The following is a 20,042-nucleotide window of genomic DNA, read 5'->3' as shown; positions in this document are numbered from 1 at the left end:
CCATTCCTGCCGGAAGGCGCGCGCGCGGGGGCGCTCTCGGAAACATGTGCATGCGCAGTGCAGCACCCCACCCCCACCCCCTACTCCGCGCGGAGGTGGTAGGTGGCGTTTGGCTGCAGGCTGAATAAAACGCTGAAGAAAGGTCCAGAGGCAGTGTGGCAGGGGACAGTCGGGTGCGAAGTGGGTGCATCAGGAATATTTTGAATAGGATGGCACTGGAACCTGGGCTGCCTTGAAGGAGTTCTTATGCTGAGGAAACCGCAAGGTACCTCAGGCTTCCCTCTTGGCGAAGCAGAGTGGGGGGAAGGAAAAAACTCCCACGGACGGTAAAAACTAACGCGTGAAAAACTCAGAAACTCAACTGGGGGGAAAAAAGAAACGTTAATTCACTGACCAGCTGAGTAATGTCTAGCAAAATCTTCCAGGAGCTGTTTTACAGTTTGGGACCCGACGGTCAGGATCTGAGTTCTGTAAGAATTTCATTGCATTCTGTGGGGAAGGAATCTTGCAACTGTTAGTAGCTTCTAGGTGTGTTCTGCGCTTCAGTCTTGTCAGACTCTTTTCGACCCCATGGACTGTAGCCCGCCAGGCTCCTCTGTCCATGGAATTATCCAGGCAAGAATACTAGAGTGGGTGGCCATTTCCTCCTCCAAGCTTCTAGGGGTCCAGTAGATATTATGGGTCATTATCCAACTCGTCTGAAGCGCGCCTCAGTCGGGGCAGGACCCGCGTAGCGGCGGGGTCGCAGGCCGCCCAGCCACCCCCCCTTCTGCCTTCACGCGGAGAACTGACTTACACAGTCCTGCTGGGCGGCTCTGGATTACTCTCCCAGCCTTATCATCTTTCTGAATTTAAAACAATCCTTCTCCCATTTCTGCCCCTAACTTATGACACGATGTAGAAACTATCCTTCTCTGGGTTGATTCTCTTCCTACTGCTGAACCTTTCTCTACTCCCCCATCAATAAAACCATGCTGCTGCTGCTGCTAAGTCGCTGCAGTCGTGTCCGACTCCTAGCGACCCCATGGACTGCAACCAGGCTCTTCCGTCCATGGGATTCTCCAGGCAAGAGTACTGGAGTGGGTTGCCATTGCCTGCTCCGCAATAAAACTATAATTGTGATTTAATTAATCAGGATATTAGGCTGAGAATTCCCTGGGTCCACTGGTGAGTAACGGCACACTTTGACTGCAGAAGACCCGGGCTCAATCCCGGGAGGGGGAAATAAGATCCCACAAGCCCAGCAGCACGGCCAAAAATAAAGGAAGCCAGGTTGTTACTACTTGTATGATTAATCTTAATAACGTTTGTGTCCTTTTCGATTTTATCCTCACTAGGTCTCATAATGTCAGAATTATGTTGAGCCCAATCTGTTTATTTTCTAAGGTTTATTTCCTATTTGAACACAAGCCCAAATTGTTTTCTTTGTCATAACATTTACATGGGAACATGATAACAGCAAATAAAAATAAATGAGAAATTGATATAAAAACATCTGGAAATACTGGGGAACATTAGGTACTATAAACAAACGAGAAAACAATATTTTTCTTGAACGGAACACCACCAGAGCCTGAAATATTTATTACAGCTCCGGTTACCAGATAGTGAAAGAAACATGAAATGTAAATTGCTCCCTTGAAATGTGCTGCTGAAATGAACATGAGTTGAAATGACCCAGGGTGTTATCCAGACCTGATGCAGAAGACATTACTAGCTGAAAGTATTCTGACTTCTGCCATTGAGTGGATAGAATGCCTTTCCCATGGTTGCTCAGGAAATTAGTTTCAGTTCAGTTGCTCAGTCGTGTCTGACTCTTTGTGACCCCATGGACTGCAGCACACCAGAGTTCCCTCTCTATCACCAACTCCCAGAGCCTACTCAAACTCCTGCCCATTGGGTTAGTGATGCCATCCAACCATCTCATCCTCTATCGTCCTCTTCTCTTCCCTCCTTCAATCTTTCCCAGCATCAGGGTCTTTTCCAGTGAGTTGGTTCTTCCCATCAGGTGGCCAAAGTATTGGAGTTTCAGCTTCAGCATCAGCCCTTCCAATGAGTATTCAGGACTGATTTCCTTTAAATTTGACTGCTAGAGAATTTTGTGTAATAAGCATGATCTTCTCAAATGACCAATCGGCGTAAGGTACAATTTGACTTTTTTAATGTTGTAAACTAGAGTTCTAATAAGTGTTTTGTTTTAGAATAACTTAAATTTACAAGAAAGTTACAAAGATAGCCCAAAGAGTTCCTGTATACTGTTTACTCAGCTTGATCTAAAGTTAACATCTTGTATAACCATATGTCAAAGCTAGGAAACTAATTTTGGTACAATACTATTGTATTATTACCAAACTATACACTTTATTTGATAACACTAGCTTTTCATTGATAACCTTTTTCTGTTTGAGGATCCAATCCTGAACACCACGTTGTGTTTTATAAACACTTAAGTGGCACTGGTGGTAAAGAATCCTCCTGCCAATCCAGGAGACACAAGATACAGCTTTGATCCCTGGAAATGGCAGTCTACACCAGTATTTTTGCCTGGGAAATCCCATGGACAGAGGAGTCTAGCAGGCTACAGTCCATGAGATTGAAAAGAGTCAGACACGACTGAGCACACAGGCAAGTGTGGTGTATTACTTTAAGCATAAAATGAGCAAATATAATTAAAGTCTAGTATTTTATAATGCTATTTTATAATCTTTGTCACTTCTCTCTGTTAATATAGTTACTCAAGAGGTAATATACCCCAGCATTTTCTGTGATATTAACTTTCTGATACTTTCATCTATAATTTTTGGAATGAATAGTATAGGTTAGCAAGATGTAATGATTAAATTGGGTTTGTTGCTATTGTTATTCAGTCACTATGTCATGTCAGCCTCTTTGTGACCCCATGACTGCAGCACACCAGGCTTCTCTTTCCTTCACTATCTCCCAGAGTTTGCTCAAAATCATGTCCATTGAGACAGTGATAGTATCCATCTCATCCTCTGTAGTCCGCTTGTTTTACTTTCCATTTTTTCCAGCATCAGGGTCTTTTCCAGTGAGTCGGCTCTTTGCAGCAGGTGGCCAAATCTGTATTGGAGCTTTAGCTTCAGCTTCAGCATCAGTTCTTCCAATGAATATTCAGGGTCGATTTCCTTTAGGATTGACTGGTTTGATCTCTTCAGTGTTCAAGGGACTCTCAAGAGTCTTCTCCAGCACCATAATTCAAAAGCATCAATTCTTTGGTGCTCAGCCTTCTTTCTTTATGGTCCAACTCTCACAACCATACATGACTATTAGAAAAACCATAGCTTTGACTATACAGACCTTTGTTGGCAAAGTGATGTCTTTGCTTTTTATGCTGTCTAAGTTTGTCGTAACGTTCCTTCCAAGGAGCAATCTTCTAATTTCATGGCTGCAGTCACTGTCTGCAGATTTTTGGACCCCAAGAAAGTAAAATCTGACACTGCTTCGACTTTTTCCCCTTCTATTTGCCATGAAATGATGAGACTGTATGCCAAGATCTTGGTTTTTTGAACGTTGAGTTTTAAGCCAGCTTTTTCACTCTCCTCTTTCACCTTCATCAAAAGGCTCTTTAGTTCTTCATTTTCTGCCATTAGAGTGGTATCATCTGCATGTCTGATGTTGTTGATATTTCTCCTGGCTTTCTTAATTCTAGTTTGGGATTCATGGATGGGATTCCTCCATAGCATTTTGCATGACATAGTCTGCATAGAGGTTAAATAAATAGGGTGACAATATACAGCCGTGTGGTACTCCTTTCCCAATTTTTTTTTTCCAATTTTGAGTCAGTCAGTTGTTCCATGTAAGGTTCTGTTCTTTCTTGACCCACATACAGGTTTCTCAGGATATAGGAGACAGGTAAGGTGGTCTGGTATTCCTGTCTCTAAGAGAATTTTCCACAGTTTGTTGTCAGCTACACATCAAAGGCTTTTGCCTTATTAACAAAATGCTTCTTTTCCACAGTTCCTCTTCCAGAACCACCACAAGGACAAAACGTTGACATAATCGCTTGTTTTTAGTTCTTAACCCCCCTTTCCTGCATTCCTCGACTTCCTTTCTTTTAATCACCTCTTCTTACTACAGGTACTAAGAACCCTTCTGCTTTCCTATCACAGTACCTATCAAAACTGGACCTCAGGCATGGCTTTGATGCCTGCATTTTACAAGCTGATGTGATTTTTAAGTCAGTGTATTGTTCTCAGGGCATTTACTTTTAGTTTTCATCTCTAATTGTGAAATGAACAAAAAGCCCTAGCTTCTTCTAAAAAAATTTCAAACTTTAGTGTGAGAGAGCCTTCTATGGGAGATATATGTGAAAGCAGTGGAGGCTTCTTGGTATCCTTTGTATAAGAGAAGGTAGCAGCTAGCATTGTTTCTATAAGATTCAGTCTAACCTTAATTATTTTCTTGATTCTATAACCCAAGTTAGCAGGTTTCATGAGCTTTCATACCCAAAGAAAATAATGTAACACGAAGGTCTTGTTCACTGTAGTCCTTTATCCATATGATCTCCAGAGAAGTTTTTTTTTCCCTCGTAAACATACAGATTTGATCATATCACTGAATTCAAGATCCCCTCATGAACTCAGCATGACTGTTGTGTGCATGTTTCAAGATGGGAACATTTATAAATTTTCTTTCTTGGTCATTCCATCTCTATATCTTATTGACACCTTGATCTTGAAAAGACTTTTTTAATGGGAATATGTTTCCATCTCCAACTATGTAGCTATCTACATGTAGTAGGTACAACATATACAGCATCAGTTGTAGATACTACATCTACAGCATCAGTCTTTCCAATGAATATTCAGGACTGATTTCCTTTAGGATGGACTGGTTTGATCTCCTTGCAGTCCAAGGGACTCTCAAGAGTCTTCTCCAACACCACAGTTCAAAAGCATCAATTCTTCGGTGCTCAGCTTTCTTTATGGTCCAACTCTCACATCCATACATGACAACTGGAAAAACCATAGCTTTGACTATATGTACCTTTGCCGGCAAAGTAATGTCTCTGCTTTTTAATACGCTGTCAAGGTTTGTCATAGCTTTTCTTCTAAGGAGCAAGCATCTTTTAATTTCATATAACAATTTTTAATTACATATAGCAATTTAATTTCATACAATAATTTTTAATTATATATAACAATTACCAAGTTCCTAATTTGTCCCATACACTCAGCTATGTGCTAGAACATTGCCATGGTTACTGGCATAACTAAGCAAGAATAATTAAGCATAGTAGTTGTATTAATGAGAACAAATTTTAGCGTTAGATACCTGAATTCATAGTGAGTGGAAAAAACTTATTTCTATTGAACAGGATTTTGCTTTGCTTTTAATGCACCCTGTTTTTAATTTGGGGCTTCCCTTGTGGCTCAGCTGGTAAAGAATCTGCCTGCAATATGGGAGACCTGGGTTTGATCCCTGGGTTTTTAATTTGAAGGATATCATTGAAAGTTTATTTTCTTGGAAATATATAGAGAGAGAAATCCTAAGAAATAGTTGAATCATGTTTTTAAGACCCCCATTGTCAACCATTTGTACTGGAGGAAAAAAGTGTTTTAAAGGGCTTCTGCTATAGTATGAGTCATTGATTGCTCTCTTTTTTTATACTTTCTTTTAATCATCTACAGGTATAAGAATGGCAGTGGCATTATCAGAAGGGCCTTTGATAATGATGCTTAATGCTTGTCAAAAACAAAAGTACTCATGCAGCAGGAAAGTTGGTAGTATACTCAGAGTTCTCATTTACCTAAACCATTTCTTTCTTATTGATATTTCATAAAACAGTAACCACTTGCTAAGGAATAGAATTAGATAATTTGAATAGTAATTCTTTGTAACATTCTTTATTTGGAAATTTGAGACTAGTAAAAATAACAGTGTCCTGCCAGTTGAAGGGTATGTTGTAGTGCTGAACTTTGAGTTACTGTGCAATATTTTTTTTTAATCCTGTCACTTGTAATATGTTTGGTGAGAATTCTTAGGATTAAAGTTTTGATTACAAATTGTTGTTTAAAAAAAATGTAAGAGTCTGTAAATCATTGTCCTAGGCATGTGCATTAGACTATCACTGTACATGGTAAGCTACAACTTTGGCATGGAACAGCATTTGTACACATTGCACTCACTGTGTAGCCTACTTGGGCTTATGACAGAGAATGTACTCTGAGATGGTGCAGAACATATAGCTTATTGGAGGACATGGTTGTGTGAGCAGAAATGAAGTTTATTGAGCACTCATTTTGTTCAAGAGCTTTAAAATATATATAATGTTTTCAATCTTAAGAGTCATAGACACAAGTTTTAAAAAATTAAATCTGTGATAATTCCATTTGGCCTTTCAGTTCATTTATTCATTCAATCTAGCTCTTGCAAGAACACTAAATCTTTCATTTGATTACTGCAGAGCTCCCAGATATTTTGGTATTAATTTCTTATATCTATTTATTTATCTCCCATTCACTCTTCAACCCACTAGAACTTTATTTCTGTTCCTACTGTTTCATGAAAACACTAAGTCCTTTTCTCAAACCGTATTTTATTTGATTGGAAATATCCATTAGAAAGGATATTAGGTATATTATATATGCCCCGTTTTTGTTGACCATACTGAGTGCTAATAAGGGAGAAAAAAGGAAGATATCAAAAGGTAACATAATCCATAGAGCCTTTTGTTCTATATAATGCTTTTACATACTTCTTAGTGAGAAAGATTAAGCTCAAACCCTAGTATGTAACAAAACTTAGGCCAGGGGAAATTGACAGTGTTTTGTAGTTATGCTAAGCATCACCCCTCCTACCCTTGACGTTACAGAATGCTGAAACAGTTTCTGATGAGTTAGAAGAACATGGCAGTAGTTGAATAAAGGAGAAGGCTGTTTCTAGAGAGAATAAAGGGTAAGTTGTTTATTGTAGGGAGCATTATATGATGGAGTTGGTATAAGGTTTATATGTGAATGATTTAGTTACTTTTACATTGAACAAGCCTTAGGCATAAGGCCTAATAAAGCATATATATTATATATATTGCTTCCCATTATCTCTCTAAATTTTTTCAATAGTGGAAGCTTTCTCCCACCACTGAGTTAGAATTCTAAGATTTCTATTCTTACTTAGATAATCAGCATTCCTAAAAACATTTTAAGGCCTAAAACACTTATCTGGATTTGATGGCTTAGACAGTAAAGAATCTGCGATGCAGGAAACTGGGGTCTGATCCCTGGGTGGGGAAGATCCCCTGGAGGAGGAAATAGCAACCAACTCCAGTATTCTTGCCTCGAGAATCCTGTGGACAGAGGAGCCTGGCAGGCTACAGTCCATGGGGTCGCAAAGAGTCAGACATGACTGAGTGACTAACACACTTTCCTGTATAGTAATTGAAACTATGTTTAACTTACAGTAACATCTTTCCTCTCTCTCAGCTATTACTGAATTTAGTTGCCCGCTTTTGCTAACCTTGGCTTCAGACCTTTCCAGATTTGGTTGGAGCATGAAAGGGAGGAAGAAAAGTATGGTAAGAAGATAAGGAAATCCTTACTCAAACTTTGCTTGGTGGGTTAGATTTGAGGTCCTGGGATTGAGAAATATTTAGGGCTGACCCTTTCATGGATGGTTTTGTAGGTACTTGAAGAGTCCCATCGCTGGGGCCTCTCACCTCTCATTTCCTAATGGATAGATCTCTATTTGAATGGTAGATTTAGACTCTCTCTGCCCTTGCTCCCTCCAGAACTTGGGGGTCCACATAGATCCTGTCCTTGTGAATTGAACCCCTTAATCCTTTTCTGTAGCCTTATTGTACTGAATCCAAGATGAGATTTTCCTCATATACTACCACCTCCATGCCATGGGAAGCCCTCATGTAGACTTTACCTGGTCACATTTGAGAGTGCTGGCCAATCCCCAAACAGCAAAACCTCTCCGCCATTACTGTCAAAGCAGTTTTTCTGCAGTCATTTTGCCTCATCACTGCAGAAGTAAGACAGTAAGTTTTCTTAGTAGGTTTCTCAGAAGCTCCTTTCAGTAGGCTTCCTGGAGACACATCCAAATGAGCGTGAGGGAACAGGCATAGCCTAATCCCTACACATCCAGGATGTAGAACCTGGAGGTCCAGGAATTTTGTGATCCTTTCCTTTAAAAATCTGAATTTGGTTCTGGCACCTGACTTAGGTATGAAGTATCTCTGTCCTCTTGATATCTCAGCTGTAACTTGTCATTCAATATCCTAAGATATTCCCTATTTGAAAAATAAGAAACTTGGAACTGGAATTGAATTTGACTAAGATGTTAACACATTATTTTCTGTTCTTTCTTGCATCTGTGTGTGATCTCAAACTTGTCATTTCTCTTCCTGATTAATTAATAATTTAGTTATGGGGAACTGGAGAAGGAATTAATATGAATTTTTCTCTTTATAACCTTTCTATTATAATAACTGATACTTATTTGGGGATGACATTTCCCACCTCTTTTATTCTTTTTTTTGCTTTCTGGTATGTAAAAGAAATAATAACAATAATCCTTCAAGTAAATCTTGGAGGACTGATCTTGGACTGTGAAAACTCTCCTGTGTGCCATTGATTTCGAATTTGGACTTCTCTTTGCCTACTCTGTAAATTGCCTCGCCAACAGTTAGGAATGATTACATCTCTTCATTAAGGAAATCATCTTTCACACGAAATGTCATCTTGTTAATATTACCCATCTTGCCATGTAATATTTCTGACAGAAAATTCTCTCATAGATGAAAGGTAGTTTCTTCCTTTTAACCAAAGGAAAATGGTGTCTCATTAGCTAATAAGCACTCTTTTTTGTTAAAAGACAATAAGATCTATGATGTGTAGAAATTACAGTTCACAGAGTAGAAAAGTCAATATTTACATAAATTTTGTATTACTTTCTCCTAAGACATTAAAGTGTTGAGACAAGAAAGCAAACAAAGATTACTTGTAAAACATTGCTGTGAGGCTATATATTAAAGTCCGTAGCAGAATTAGATAGGATATAAAATTGAGTGAACTTGACTCATTTAATTTATATAGGCACATAGGAATTACCACTAAGTCAGAGCTATGTTATTATTATTTCTTGTACATATCAGAAAGGGAAAAAAGAATAAAAGAGGTGGGATATATCATCCCCAAATAAGTATCATTTTACTAACAACTGTAGCCCAAGTTTATGAAAATCACTATGCTAGTACTAGTCATAATGTCTGAGAATTTCACACGTTATGGAGTGGTTAAGTTGTTGGAAACAGAAAGTTGAGTTCTTTGAGTCTTTGTCTACCTTGTATATATGTACTTATATACTCAATGAAGTAAAATTAAAAAGAGAGCTGACTCTCAAGATGTATCCTTTCTTCATATAAATTTAAAATTCTTTGATAACAATTCAGTCTCTACTCTCTTCTCTGCTTTTACATAGTCATAAACATAAAAGGAAGGAAAAAGAAAATCCAGAGGGTAAAGTGTTAGGAAGCACCTAACTTTGCTTTCCAGAGACAACTTCAAATTCACTTAAGAATTTGATGAAACTTGTGTATGCTCCCAACCCAAAGTCCCTGTGAATATATATAGAAAAAATTTCATTCCATTTGAGGGCATTCAAGGCTTCTGCAAAATTCATCCATATAAGCATAGGAAGTTTATGAACCCCCACTTCCTACCAGTTCTGTCAGGAATCCAGTTGTTTCAGTTGGCCAAACCCCCTAAATATTTCCCAATTCCAATACCCTCTCACATCTTCACTTTTACCTTTATCCTTTGCCTGGACTGTGGTAGAAGCCTCCCAGTTGATTTACCTGCTTCTACCCTTGACCCCTTCGGTTCATGTTTCACAGAGTAACCTGTTGGATCCTTTGAAAACATAAATCAGATAATTTTCTTTTCTAGCTTAAAATTCTCTGATATCTCCTCATTGCAATTAGAGTGAAATGCAAAGCTATAAGGCCCCACATGACTTGGTCCCTGACAGTTTTTTCATGACATTCTCTTAACACGACACACTACCCATATACTTAATTTAAGACCTTTCTGCTAGCTATTCCCTTTGCCTGACATGTTCTGACATAGCCAGCTCTTCTTATATTCTTGGCCAACTCTTTCTTTCTCTTTTTTAAAGATTTTTTAAAAATGTGGACCATTTTTAAGGTCTTTATTCAATTTTTTACAATATTGCTTCTGTTTTATGTTTTTGGTTTTTTGGCTGCAAAGCATGAGGGATCTCCCCAGCCAGGGATCACACCTGCGCCCCCTGCATTGACAAGTGAAGTCTTAATCACTAGACCTCCAGGGAAGTCTCTTTAGCCAACTCTTTCATGTCATTATAGTCTCAGCTGAAATGTCATCTCTTCAGAAATGTCTTCCAGACCACCACGTCTAAGATTATAGCCACCTTTCAGTTATCTTCCGTTATTTTCATAACACTTGCCACTATCTAAAATGGCCCCTTTTCTTTATATATCTGTTTACTTGTTTACTATCTGTCTCCTACCTCTAGTGCTTTGTCTACTTGTTTTCCACTACAGCTCCAAACCTAGCTCAGCATCTGGCAAGAAGTGAGTGTTCATTAGATACTTGTTGAGTAAAGTGCATGATGGTTTTCTTTTATTAAAAATTATGAAATTAGTTGATGTTGTCACAATTATACTCTGAGTTTTTATAACATATGCTTATAGAAATAATAGAATTTTAATTAACACTGACTGTCATGCCAATGAATTCAAACTAGTGGTATTTACTAAATTTAAGGAAATTACCCAGTAACATCTGTCTTACTACCACAACTCAACTCAACTCTCATGCTAGTGAGACTCAATTCTAATAAATTCCTTTTATAGATTTTTTTTTTAACCTACAAAATGAGGGTGATGGAGGAATTCTAACATGAGTTGCTCACATTAGATTATCCTTCTACATATGACATGGGTAAACTCTAAGTGAGGCATTGGAGAATGACCAAAAGTAAGTAGATTCTAGAGCACAGTTGACAGTTTGTAAGAAGGGTTGTACTCAGATCCCTTGTTTTCCAAACTTAGGACAAAATTCAGTCTGTTCCCTGCATTTTGGCTAAAATTCTGCTACAAAACACTAGGTTTTGTGGCTTGAAGAGTAGAGGACTGAGTTTGGCATAACTGCTTGAAAGTAAGGGGAAAATCCAAAGTAGGAGGGATCCAGAGAAAGGAATCCTTAAATCTTTTTAATGACTCTTCTGCCAATGCTTGAATCACGCCTGAACAGGACAAACTTTAAGCCGTCAGCCTTCCAAAATATAGCCCAATCCATCAATTGCATGCTAAACCAAACAAACATACCAAAAAAAAAAAAAAGAGAGAGAAACCACAACTAATATTCTTTCTGAGAGTATTACAGACTCCAATCCGTTTGGAAAATATATGTTAAGGATATACCTAACGTTGCTAGGATAATAACATGTTAAGAATACAACCTAAAATTACTTAATAAATCAAGAAACATGGAAATTGTGACTCATTTTTGAGACAAATCAACAAAGATCAACCCATAGATGCTGCATATGCTGAAACCAACAGACAATGATTTAAAGCAATTACTGTAAAACATATTCAAGGACATAAAAGAAAATACGTGCATTATGAATGAAATATAGAAAATCTAACAGAGAAATAGAAACATAACAAAAAATATATAAATTCTAGAACCAAAAACTGTAATATCTGAAATAAAATTTACCAGATGTACTTAACAACAGAATGCAGGTGATGAAAGAATCAGCAAAGCTGAAGATAGAAATTATTGGGAATTCCCTGGTGGTCCAGTGGTTAGAACTCTGGCCTTCCACTGCAGAGGGCATGGGTTCAATCCCTGGTCAGGGAACTAAAATCCTAGATGCCAGCCAGAGAAGAAAAAACAGAAGAATTAAATTAATAGAAATTGTCTAACCTGAGGAACACAGAGAAAAAAAATAATGAAGTAAAAATGAATAAGCTTCAGGAACTATACTGAAACCTCTAAGATAGGTGTCATTAGAACCCCAGAAGGAGATGAGAGAAGGGAATAATGGGCAGAAATAATATCTAAGGAAAATTTGGCTGAATATTTTCCAAATTTGGTGGAAGATATAAATTTACACATTCAAGAGCTTAACAAACCTCAAATGAGATAACAACAAAGAAAACCACACTGTTTAATAATAATTTGGCTGGTTTTTTGTCCCTAGTCCCTAGGAGACAACCTCTAAATCTTTGTAATTTCTTGGAGTGATAGGAAAGTCTTTGTTACTCATGGTGGGCCTCTGGGCCCACACCTAAATTTATGCTAATAAGATGACTCAAAATGGGGGCTAGCCACATGAGAAAGACCAAGCATGGAATTACAGGGTTGGGGCTTTGAGTTAGGTGTTATAAGCCCAGTCTCTGAAGAGGGCAGGATTGGCTGGAGATTGAGTTCAAGCACATGGCCAATGATTCAATCAAAATATTCAAAATTGATTCAGTCAATCAAGCCTATGTAATGAAACTCCAGTAAAAACTCTAGTCGCTGAGGTGAGCCTGATTAGGTAATTACACAGTAATGTGCCTGGAAGGTCGGGCATTCTAAGTACACAAAAGCTTTATGTGTTGGACCCCCAGACCTCACTCTATGGGTCTTTCCACTTGGCTGGTCCTGATTTATATACTTTATGATAAAATTATAATTATAGGGTTCCATCCCTAGTTAGGGAATTAGATCCAGCATGCCTCAGCTAAGAGTTCATATGCTGCAACTAAAGAGCCCACATGCCACAATGAAAAGTCCCGCATGCTGCAACTAAGACCTGGTACAGTCAAATCAATAAAAAATCATCCCATGGACAGAGGAGCCTGGAAGGCTACAGTCCATGGAGTCACAAAGAGTCGGACACGATTGAGCAACTGAACATGCAAGTACAAGTTCTGTTAATCATTTTAGCTAACTATAATACTTTGGGGAGTACTGGAAACCCCTGTATTGGTAGTCAGTTGATCAGAAGCATGGGTGACCTGAAAACTCTGGAATTTGCACCTGGCTTCTAATGTGAGGGTAGGATTATGCTCCTAACTTGCCAAATGTGGCCTAATTCTAGGTAGTTAGCATTGTTGAGTCCTGCCCCCCAGACTACAGGTTCAAGGCATTGCCCCAAGGTCACAGAAGGGAAACCCAGAACTAAGTTCACCTCTAAAGCTGACTGAGTCCCTTGGTAACTGTTGCCAAAAGCCCCGTTGATCATCACTAACAAAATTCCTGGCTCCCAATTAGACAAAGATGCCCACTACAGTAGACACCTTATAGCACTCCAACCAGTCACCTAACACCAATCTTCCAACAGGAATTTTCTTTATCTTGAGGCTATAAAAATTGGCTATTAACTCTCGAAAGCGCTTGACTCTCCCTGGTCTGTCAGGAGGTTGGCCTGCTGCACTTGCAGTACCCACTTTATCTCTATTCTTTGTTCTTAATACACTCACTCTTTTCTGCAGTACTCTGTGCTTTGGAGCCTCCTTGGTGACTCAGACAGTAAAGAATCTGCCTGTAATTTAGGAGACCCAGGTTCCATCTTGGGTCGGGATGATCCCCCTGGAGAAGGGCATGGCAACTCTCTCCAGTATTCTTGCCTGGAGAATTGCATGGGCTGAGGAGCCTGGTGGGCTACAGTCCATAGGGTCACAGCTGGATATGACTGAGCAACTAAAACACACTGTGTCTGGGGATTCTTTTCCAATCTGTGCTCAGATTGCCCCAACAAACATCAGACCTGCACTGCACACATCTAGGCACATTATTATCAAATTTGAGGGGGAAAAGTTATTTTGAAAGGTGTCAGAGAAAAATGACACATTGCATTTGAATTTGATTTGAATTACTGACTACCAGAACACAGTGGAGCGTCTTTAAAGTGCTGGAGGGGAAGGGAGAACAAGACTGCAACAAATCAGAATTCTATATCCAGTGAAAATTACCTTCCAAGAATGAAGGTGAAATAAAATATATTTTCAGAAAAAGAAAACTAAAAGAATATATTGACAGTGGGCATGCACTATAAGAAATAATAAGGAAGTGTGTGCATGCATGCTAAATCCCTTCAGTCGTGTCCGACTCTGTGCGACGCTATGGACTGTAGCCTGCTAAGCTCCTCTGTCCATGGGATTCTCCAGGCAAGAATACTGGAGAGGGTTACCCTGCCCTTCTCGAGGGGATCTTCCCAACCCAGGGATCGAACCCAACTCTCTTACATTGCAGGTGGATTCTTTAACCATCTGAGCCACTAGGGAAGACCCACTAAAGAAAGTACTACAGGCTAAAGAGAAATAAAAAGAGATGCAAATTCAGATCTTGTTGTTGGGGGTAGGGATGAGAGCATTGAAGATTGTAGTATCTATCATGGAATTTTAATGTATGTAGATGCTATACATTTGACAACTTTAGCAAAAACAGGCAAGGGTGAGTGAATGAACTCCTGTCTTGAATGATTTCTGTATTTGACATGGATTGACTCAATATTAACTCAATATATTGACTCAATATATTAACTCAATATATTAACTCAATAATATTGACTCAATACTTAATAATATTAAGTAGTCTGTGAAAAGTTAAGGATATATATTGTGATCCTTAAAACAACCACTAAAAATTAATGCAGAGAGGTAAAATAAGGATGCTGGAATACATGTTTATACATATGCTGTGTTAGATAAATCAAATATAAAGATAAACAAATCTAAGTCAAACTTTTTATTTCTTGTACTTATTAAATGATGACAAAATATTTCTGTTAGTGGTCTTTTTTGCCAAGGGTTAAGATTATATGATCTTTTTTTTAACTTCTCTCTTCAACTCTTTCTTTTTCTCCTGCCTCAGAGTCAGTGTTTTGTTCATCTTTTTCTCCTATGTTCTTGAAAAAAAAATTGCCTATTTTCCCTTCAATTTGTCAGCAGACAGCTAGTGCTTGTTTTCTCTGCAGGGTACTTATTTGTTTCAGCTTCATTTCCTGCCGTCTTTCTCCCTAAGGTCATTGAATCACATTTTGATAAATACATTGTTATTAAGGTTTACTAGAGGCCATTACATTGGTAGATGTTTTAAATTAACGTATTTCATTATAATGAGTCAGAAAGTCAGTGAATTGAAAAATTACTCTTTGTGTGGGTATTCAACATTAGTTAGTCAACGTGTCCTTGCTGTGTGTGGAGTGCTCTTCTGAATTCTGTGGGAGTGTGATTATGGCAGTATTTCCTGGAGATAAAGCTATATAAAGAAGAAATAGGGTAAACAGAAGTGTCAGATAAGTGATCATAAGGTAGGAAGCATGGGGGCAAATGAATAGGCTACTGGCCTGACTAACCCAGGAAATTTTCACAGGCAATACTAGAATTCTGAAAGACTTGGGTGTGCCTTGTGGAAAGCTGACAGAACTCCCTAAGTGGAGTGAATATCATGGATATGAAGGAGAAATCAGCTAAAAAACATTTATTGAGTGCTGATTGCATCATATGCCAGTCACCAGAAGAACATGAAATATAGTATTTTTAGTATTTAGATAGCATTCAATATTTCCTAAAGATAGTAGGAAAGATTACATGTTCTCATGGGGGGAAAAGACAATATATATAGTCATAGATGCCAAGTACAAATAGATGCCAAATATTGTAGTGAAAAATGGGTGCTTAATTGCAGAAGGAAAGCTGAGTTAAATGGAGGGGGCTTTGAAGTGGGATCAGGGCCTAACATAACAGAGATAAAGGGAGAGATAGGATATAACTTGAATGATGAAGTCTGGGGACAACGGGCATATGCTGGAATAAGAGGATCATGATAAGATGGTGATGAATATGTTGCTGCTGGTGACGTGTGTTGGTAAACATGATACCTGGCATGGAAAGTTGCATATTATTCAGGGTTTGTTTTAGACAAAATTATAATTAGATGGATTAGTTGACTTGACTTTATAAATAACAAGTTGTTAAATCTAAGCTTCTACATGAATTTATCATGGCTATGTTTAAATAAATTGTGCACTTTTGAGTTTCATCGCTCCTTCTTTTTGCCACATGAAAAATATTATTTTCTAGACCAGTTCTCCAAGTGGAGACCTATCCAGTGTTCCGATTCTTCAGCTATATCCTCTGTCTTAGTCCCTTCAGGATAACATAACAAAATACCACAAACCAGCTAGTTTATAAACAACAAAAATTTATTTTTCACAGTTCTGATGGCTAGAAGCCCAAGATCAGGGTACCAGCATGGCTGGGTTTTAGTGAAGGCTCTTTTCTGGGTTGCCTTCTTCTGGCTGTGTCCTCACCTGATAGAAGGGGCCAGGTTCCCTCTGGAGCCTCTTTTAAAGGCAGTGTTTGTCACTCAGTCATATCTAACTCTTTGTGACTCTGTGGACTATAGCCTGCCAGGATCCTCTGTCCATGGAATTCTCCAGGCAAGAATACTGGAATGGGTTATCATTTCCTTCTCCAGGGGATCTTCCCCACCCAGGGATCAAACCTGGGTCTCCTGCATTGCAGGCGGATTCTTTACCATCTGAGACACTAGGGAAGCCCCTTTTATAAGGCACTGGTCCCATAAACACTTCCCATGGGGCTCCATGTCCTAATACCGTCACCTCTGTGGATTAGAATTGCAACATAAATTTTGGAGGGGCACAAACATTCACACTATAGCATCCTCCCTTTGGTTCTATTACATCATACCACCTGGAGCTTATATGGATTGATTGTTCTATCTCTTCCTCCTTCACTGATTCCATTTGAAGTTCATGGTCCCCTAAGTTTGGGCATAGTCTTCTATCTTCATCTTAACTTTATCAGTGTATACTTTAATGGGAGCAATAATTTTCTATCAAAACAGAGATCTCTCAACTTAATTTTATTTCTAGCTGATTTTAGATACTCCAGAAGATCCAGAATCAATTCTAATGCAACACATCCTGGATCAAGTTTGACCTCCCCGCTAATCTTCCTGTTTTTCATATTGTTACTGTCACCCTCCAAAAGCAGGCATACCGAAAACATCAGTTCTCTTTTCTTTCCATGTCATATCAATGTGACTAGTTACTAAGCTTTGTCTTTATGTATTTGAAATATATAATTTTGTCACTGTTTTAGAAGTTTTAACATGCGTTATTTGACAGTAGAAAAGAATATACCTAACACATTTGTTGGGAACCATAATCATTTAAGAGATTAAGGAAATTCCCTTCTAAGTTTACTAAGAATATTTTTTTTGTTTTTGTTTTTTGTTTTAATCTTGAATGGGTGTTGAATTTTATCAAGTGGTTTCTCTCTTCAGTTTGTTTATGTGGTGAATCCACTAGTTGATTTTCATGTGTTGATCTTTCATTAATTAGGATAATCCCAGCTTGATGCTAATGTGTATTTTCCTAGATCCTGCTGAATTTGGTTTGATAATATTTTGTTTAGGATTTTTCACCTATCGTATTTTAGTGAGATGGGCTTGTGACTTTACTACTCTTTTTCACATTGTTCTTGTTTCTGGGTCTCAGGGCTGCGGAGGTGAGCAAGGTGAGGGCGGGGCCTTGAGCGCAGCCACCCACTCTCTGCCGGCTCTCGGTCTCTAGAAAAGGCGCGTGGTTCGGTCTGCAGGGCTGACTGCGGAGCCCCCAGCGGCAGCAGCAGGTTCCGCCGCGCCGCTGTCAAGGAGCCTGAGCCACTTGGCTCCGCAGCACGGTGCCGCCTAGAGGGCTCCGCAGGGCGAGTTCAGAGTGCCCGGTGAGCGCTCGCGGCAGGTCCCAGAGCACCGCTTTCGCCTATCACCTGCCTGCAGGGGGTGGGCTTGGCTGGGCAGGGGATGGGAGTCCCCTCTGAGACCTCTTGTCCCCCCCAAGCAGGAGCCACCCTCGTACCTCGAGGAAGCGCAGCGAACGAACGCAGGAGAGCGCACCAGGACGTCTGTCTCTGCTTGCTTACGAGAGGTACCATTCCCCGCCGGCTCCCTCTACGGCGCAGGTGACCCGACCCGGGAGGAGAGCACTGGATAGGGAAAGTAACCTGAAATTCTCGGGGAAGAAAATTTTCTGGTCCCACTCAGTCCCTTTGTGCCATAAACTGGCCACTGTCAGCTCTACTTGGGAAATCTGCACAATTTGGGGAAATCGTGTTAGCTGTGTTTGGGAAATCTGCACAATTTTCCACGGTGTGAAACGACCTGAATAACCTAAATTTAAATGTTTCCCTCGATTTGTCTCTTTCACCTAACTTTATTTCTTTTGGCGGGGAGGCGGGATGCTGGAGGGGCGGGGGTGGTGAAGGACCGCGGTATACAGGGAAGAATGTGAGTCCCATCTCCTGGATCTGTCTGGACGCTCCACTCCTGGCTGTAAAGGTTGGGTCAGGGACATTTCCAGTGCCAGCCTGGAATGATTAGCTGTACGGCCATTCAAAGCGAATTTAGACATTGACTTCATCTATACTCTTCAGGCCCATTCACTGAGCAGTCAGTTTTTAGAGAAACTGGTGCACAGAATCATGAGAAAATATCAGAATTTTTCTTGAATTTCTTGAATGACATTTCTTGAATGTCATTTGTGTTGCACCATGTCATATTAGCTTCTATCATCTTTATTGTCTTCAGACTCCTGAACAACTTGAGAAAAGCCAGGGATCCACTAGATATCAGTGCATAACGTATTTTTTAATGAATATTCAAAAGTTCATCAGTAACTTTGAAACTTAAAATGGTGCTTGAGCATTCAACACTTGATAGACTGGAAAACGCCAGTGAAACACAACCACACACTCTTTTTCTTATGGTTACACATAAAATGGGCTGCATTTTGATCCTCTTGATTGAAATGTATGGTGGTAAGAGTCTTGGATAGGGAGACAGAAGACCTAAGAACTTGCTGAACCATATCAAGAGAATTTTTCTAACCTTACTGTAAAAGGAAAAGGTTGGAGCACATGCTCCAAAGATCTTTGATGAAATGACTCTCATCACAACTTCATAAACATGTGTTGAATTTCAGTGACTCCTGAAGACTTTATCAGAATGTTGGTAAAGTTGTTACTCTAATGTCCTTTTGAGGGGAGGTCTGAAAGTCAGAAACTTAAAGGAAAACCAGCAAATACATAGTAGGCAATTTTGATTTGATGAAAACCAAATATATAAGTATTTATAATTTTTAGGTTTAAACAGATCATAAAGTAATTGAATAATTTTCTTTTTAAGCTAAAAACATATTCCTTCTTTTTTTTTCTGTACAGAATATGGATTTTGCCACAAGATGGTTCTACCTGCCTTTGGGTTGCATGTTGCTGATCCATCTGACTCATGCTGACTTTGAATTTCAAAAGGGGGTACTTGCCAGCAACAACCCAGGGATCATGGAAGACATTGATCCTCAGTGCTGGAATACGTGCTCTTTGACATTGATAGAGCTCAAGGAACTCAAGATAGAGCACAATGTGGATGCTTTCTGGAATTTCATGTTGTTCCTGCAAAAATCCCAGTGGCCTAGACATTATAATGTCTTCTTAAGCATAGCTCAGGATTTCTGGGACATGTATGTAGACTGCTTGCTTTCAAGATCTCATGGAATGGGCAGAAGACAGTTGATGTCTCCCAGGTATAATTTTCTACAGAAGATAAGAGAATTTAAATGTGTACTGAGATAATAGCAGTTTGGTTTTCTTAAAAATTCAACATTTAATCTTTCTGATTTTTAAAGTTTATCTAATAAGCTAGCAAATTTGCCGTATTTTTCCTAATATGATCAGCTTTGATTTTCATTTTTGCTGATTTTATATTGTTTAGAAGCCATGGGAGCTCTGATGTGCAAATACTTGATTCTAAATGATCTTTGAATATATTTTGGTAATCATTAAATAAATATCATCTTATTTTTTCCCATTAATAGTTCTGAAGAAAGTCATTTAGCCCTGTAATTATTCATACTATATTTGTTAAAAAAATTTTAAACATCAACATGTGTTTAGACTTTTGAAATTAATTTTTTCAGTAGGGTTGCTTAAAGGGAGGGAAACTTAAGAATCATAT

At 38.9% G+C, this 20,042-nt stretch overlaps 1 protein-coding gene across 3 annotated transcripts; it reads left to right on the top strand.

Annotated features, from left to right (window-relative positions):
* Positions 1 to 37: 37 nt before the first annotated feature.
* FAM237B (family with sequence similarity 237 member B) lies at positions 38 to 19,793 on the top strand. 3 transcript variants are annotated; one of them, XM_043463421.1, is made up of 3 exons: positions 38 to 265; positions 17,875 to 17,958; positions 19,250 to 19,793. In XM_043463421.1, exon 3 carries the CDS (start codon positions 19,253 to 19,255, stop codon positions 19,658 to 19,660), a length of 408 nt encoding a protein of 135 aa, XP_043319356.1. In that variant the 5' UTR covers positions 38 to 265; positions 17,875 to 17,958; positions 19,250 to 19,252; the 3' UTR covers positions 19,661 to 19,793. The 3 variants fall into 3 exon arrangements, with proteins under 3 accessions (XP_043319356.1, XP_043319357.1, XP_043319358.1); XM_043463422.1 differs by having other exon boundaries at positions 38 to 326; XM_043463423.1 differs by lacking the exon at positions 38 to 265 and adding an exon at positions 17,643 to 17,755.
* Positions 19,794 to 20,042: the final 249 nt, after the last annotated feature.

Source organism: Cervus canadensis, chromosome 3, assembly GCF_019320065.1.
Source record: "Cervus canadensis isolate Bull #8, Minnesota chromosome 3, ASM1932006v1, whole genome shotgun sequence".
NCBI lineage: Eukaryota > Metazoa > Chordata > Mammalia > Artiodactyla > Cervidae > Cervus > Cervus canadensis.
Note: the sequence above shows the minus strand (reverse complement) of the source record. Positions and strands in the feature narration are given on the sequence as shown.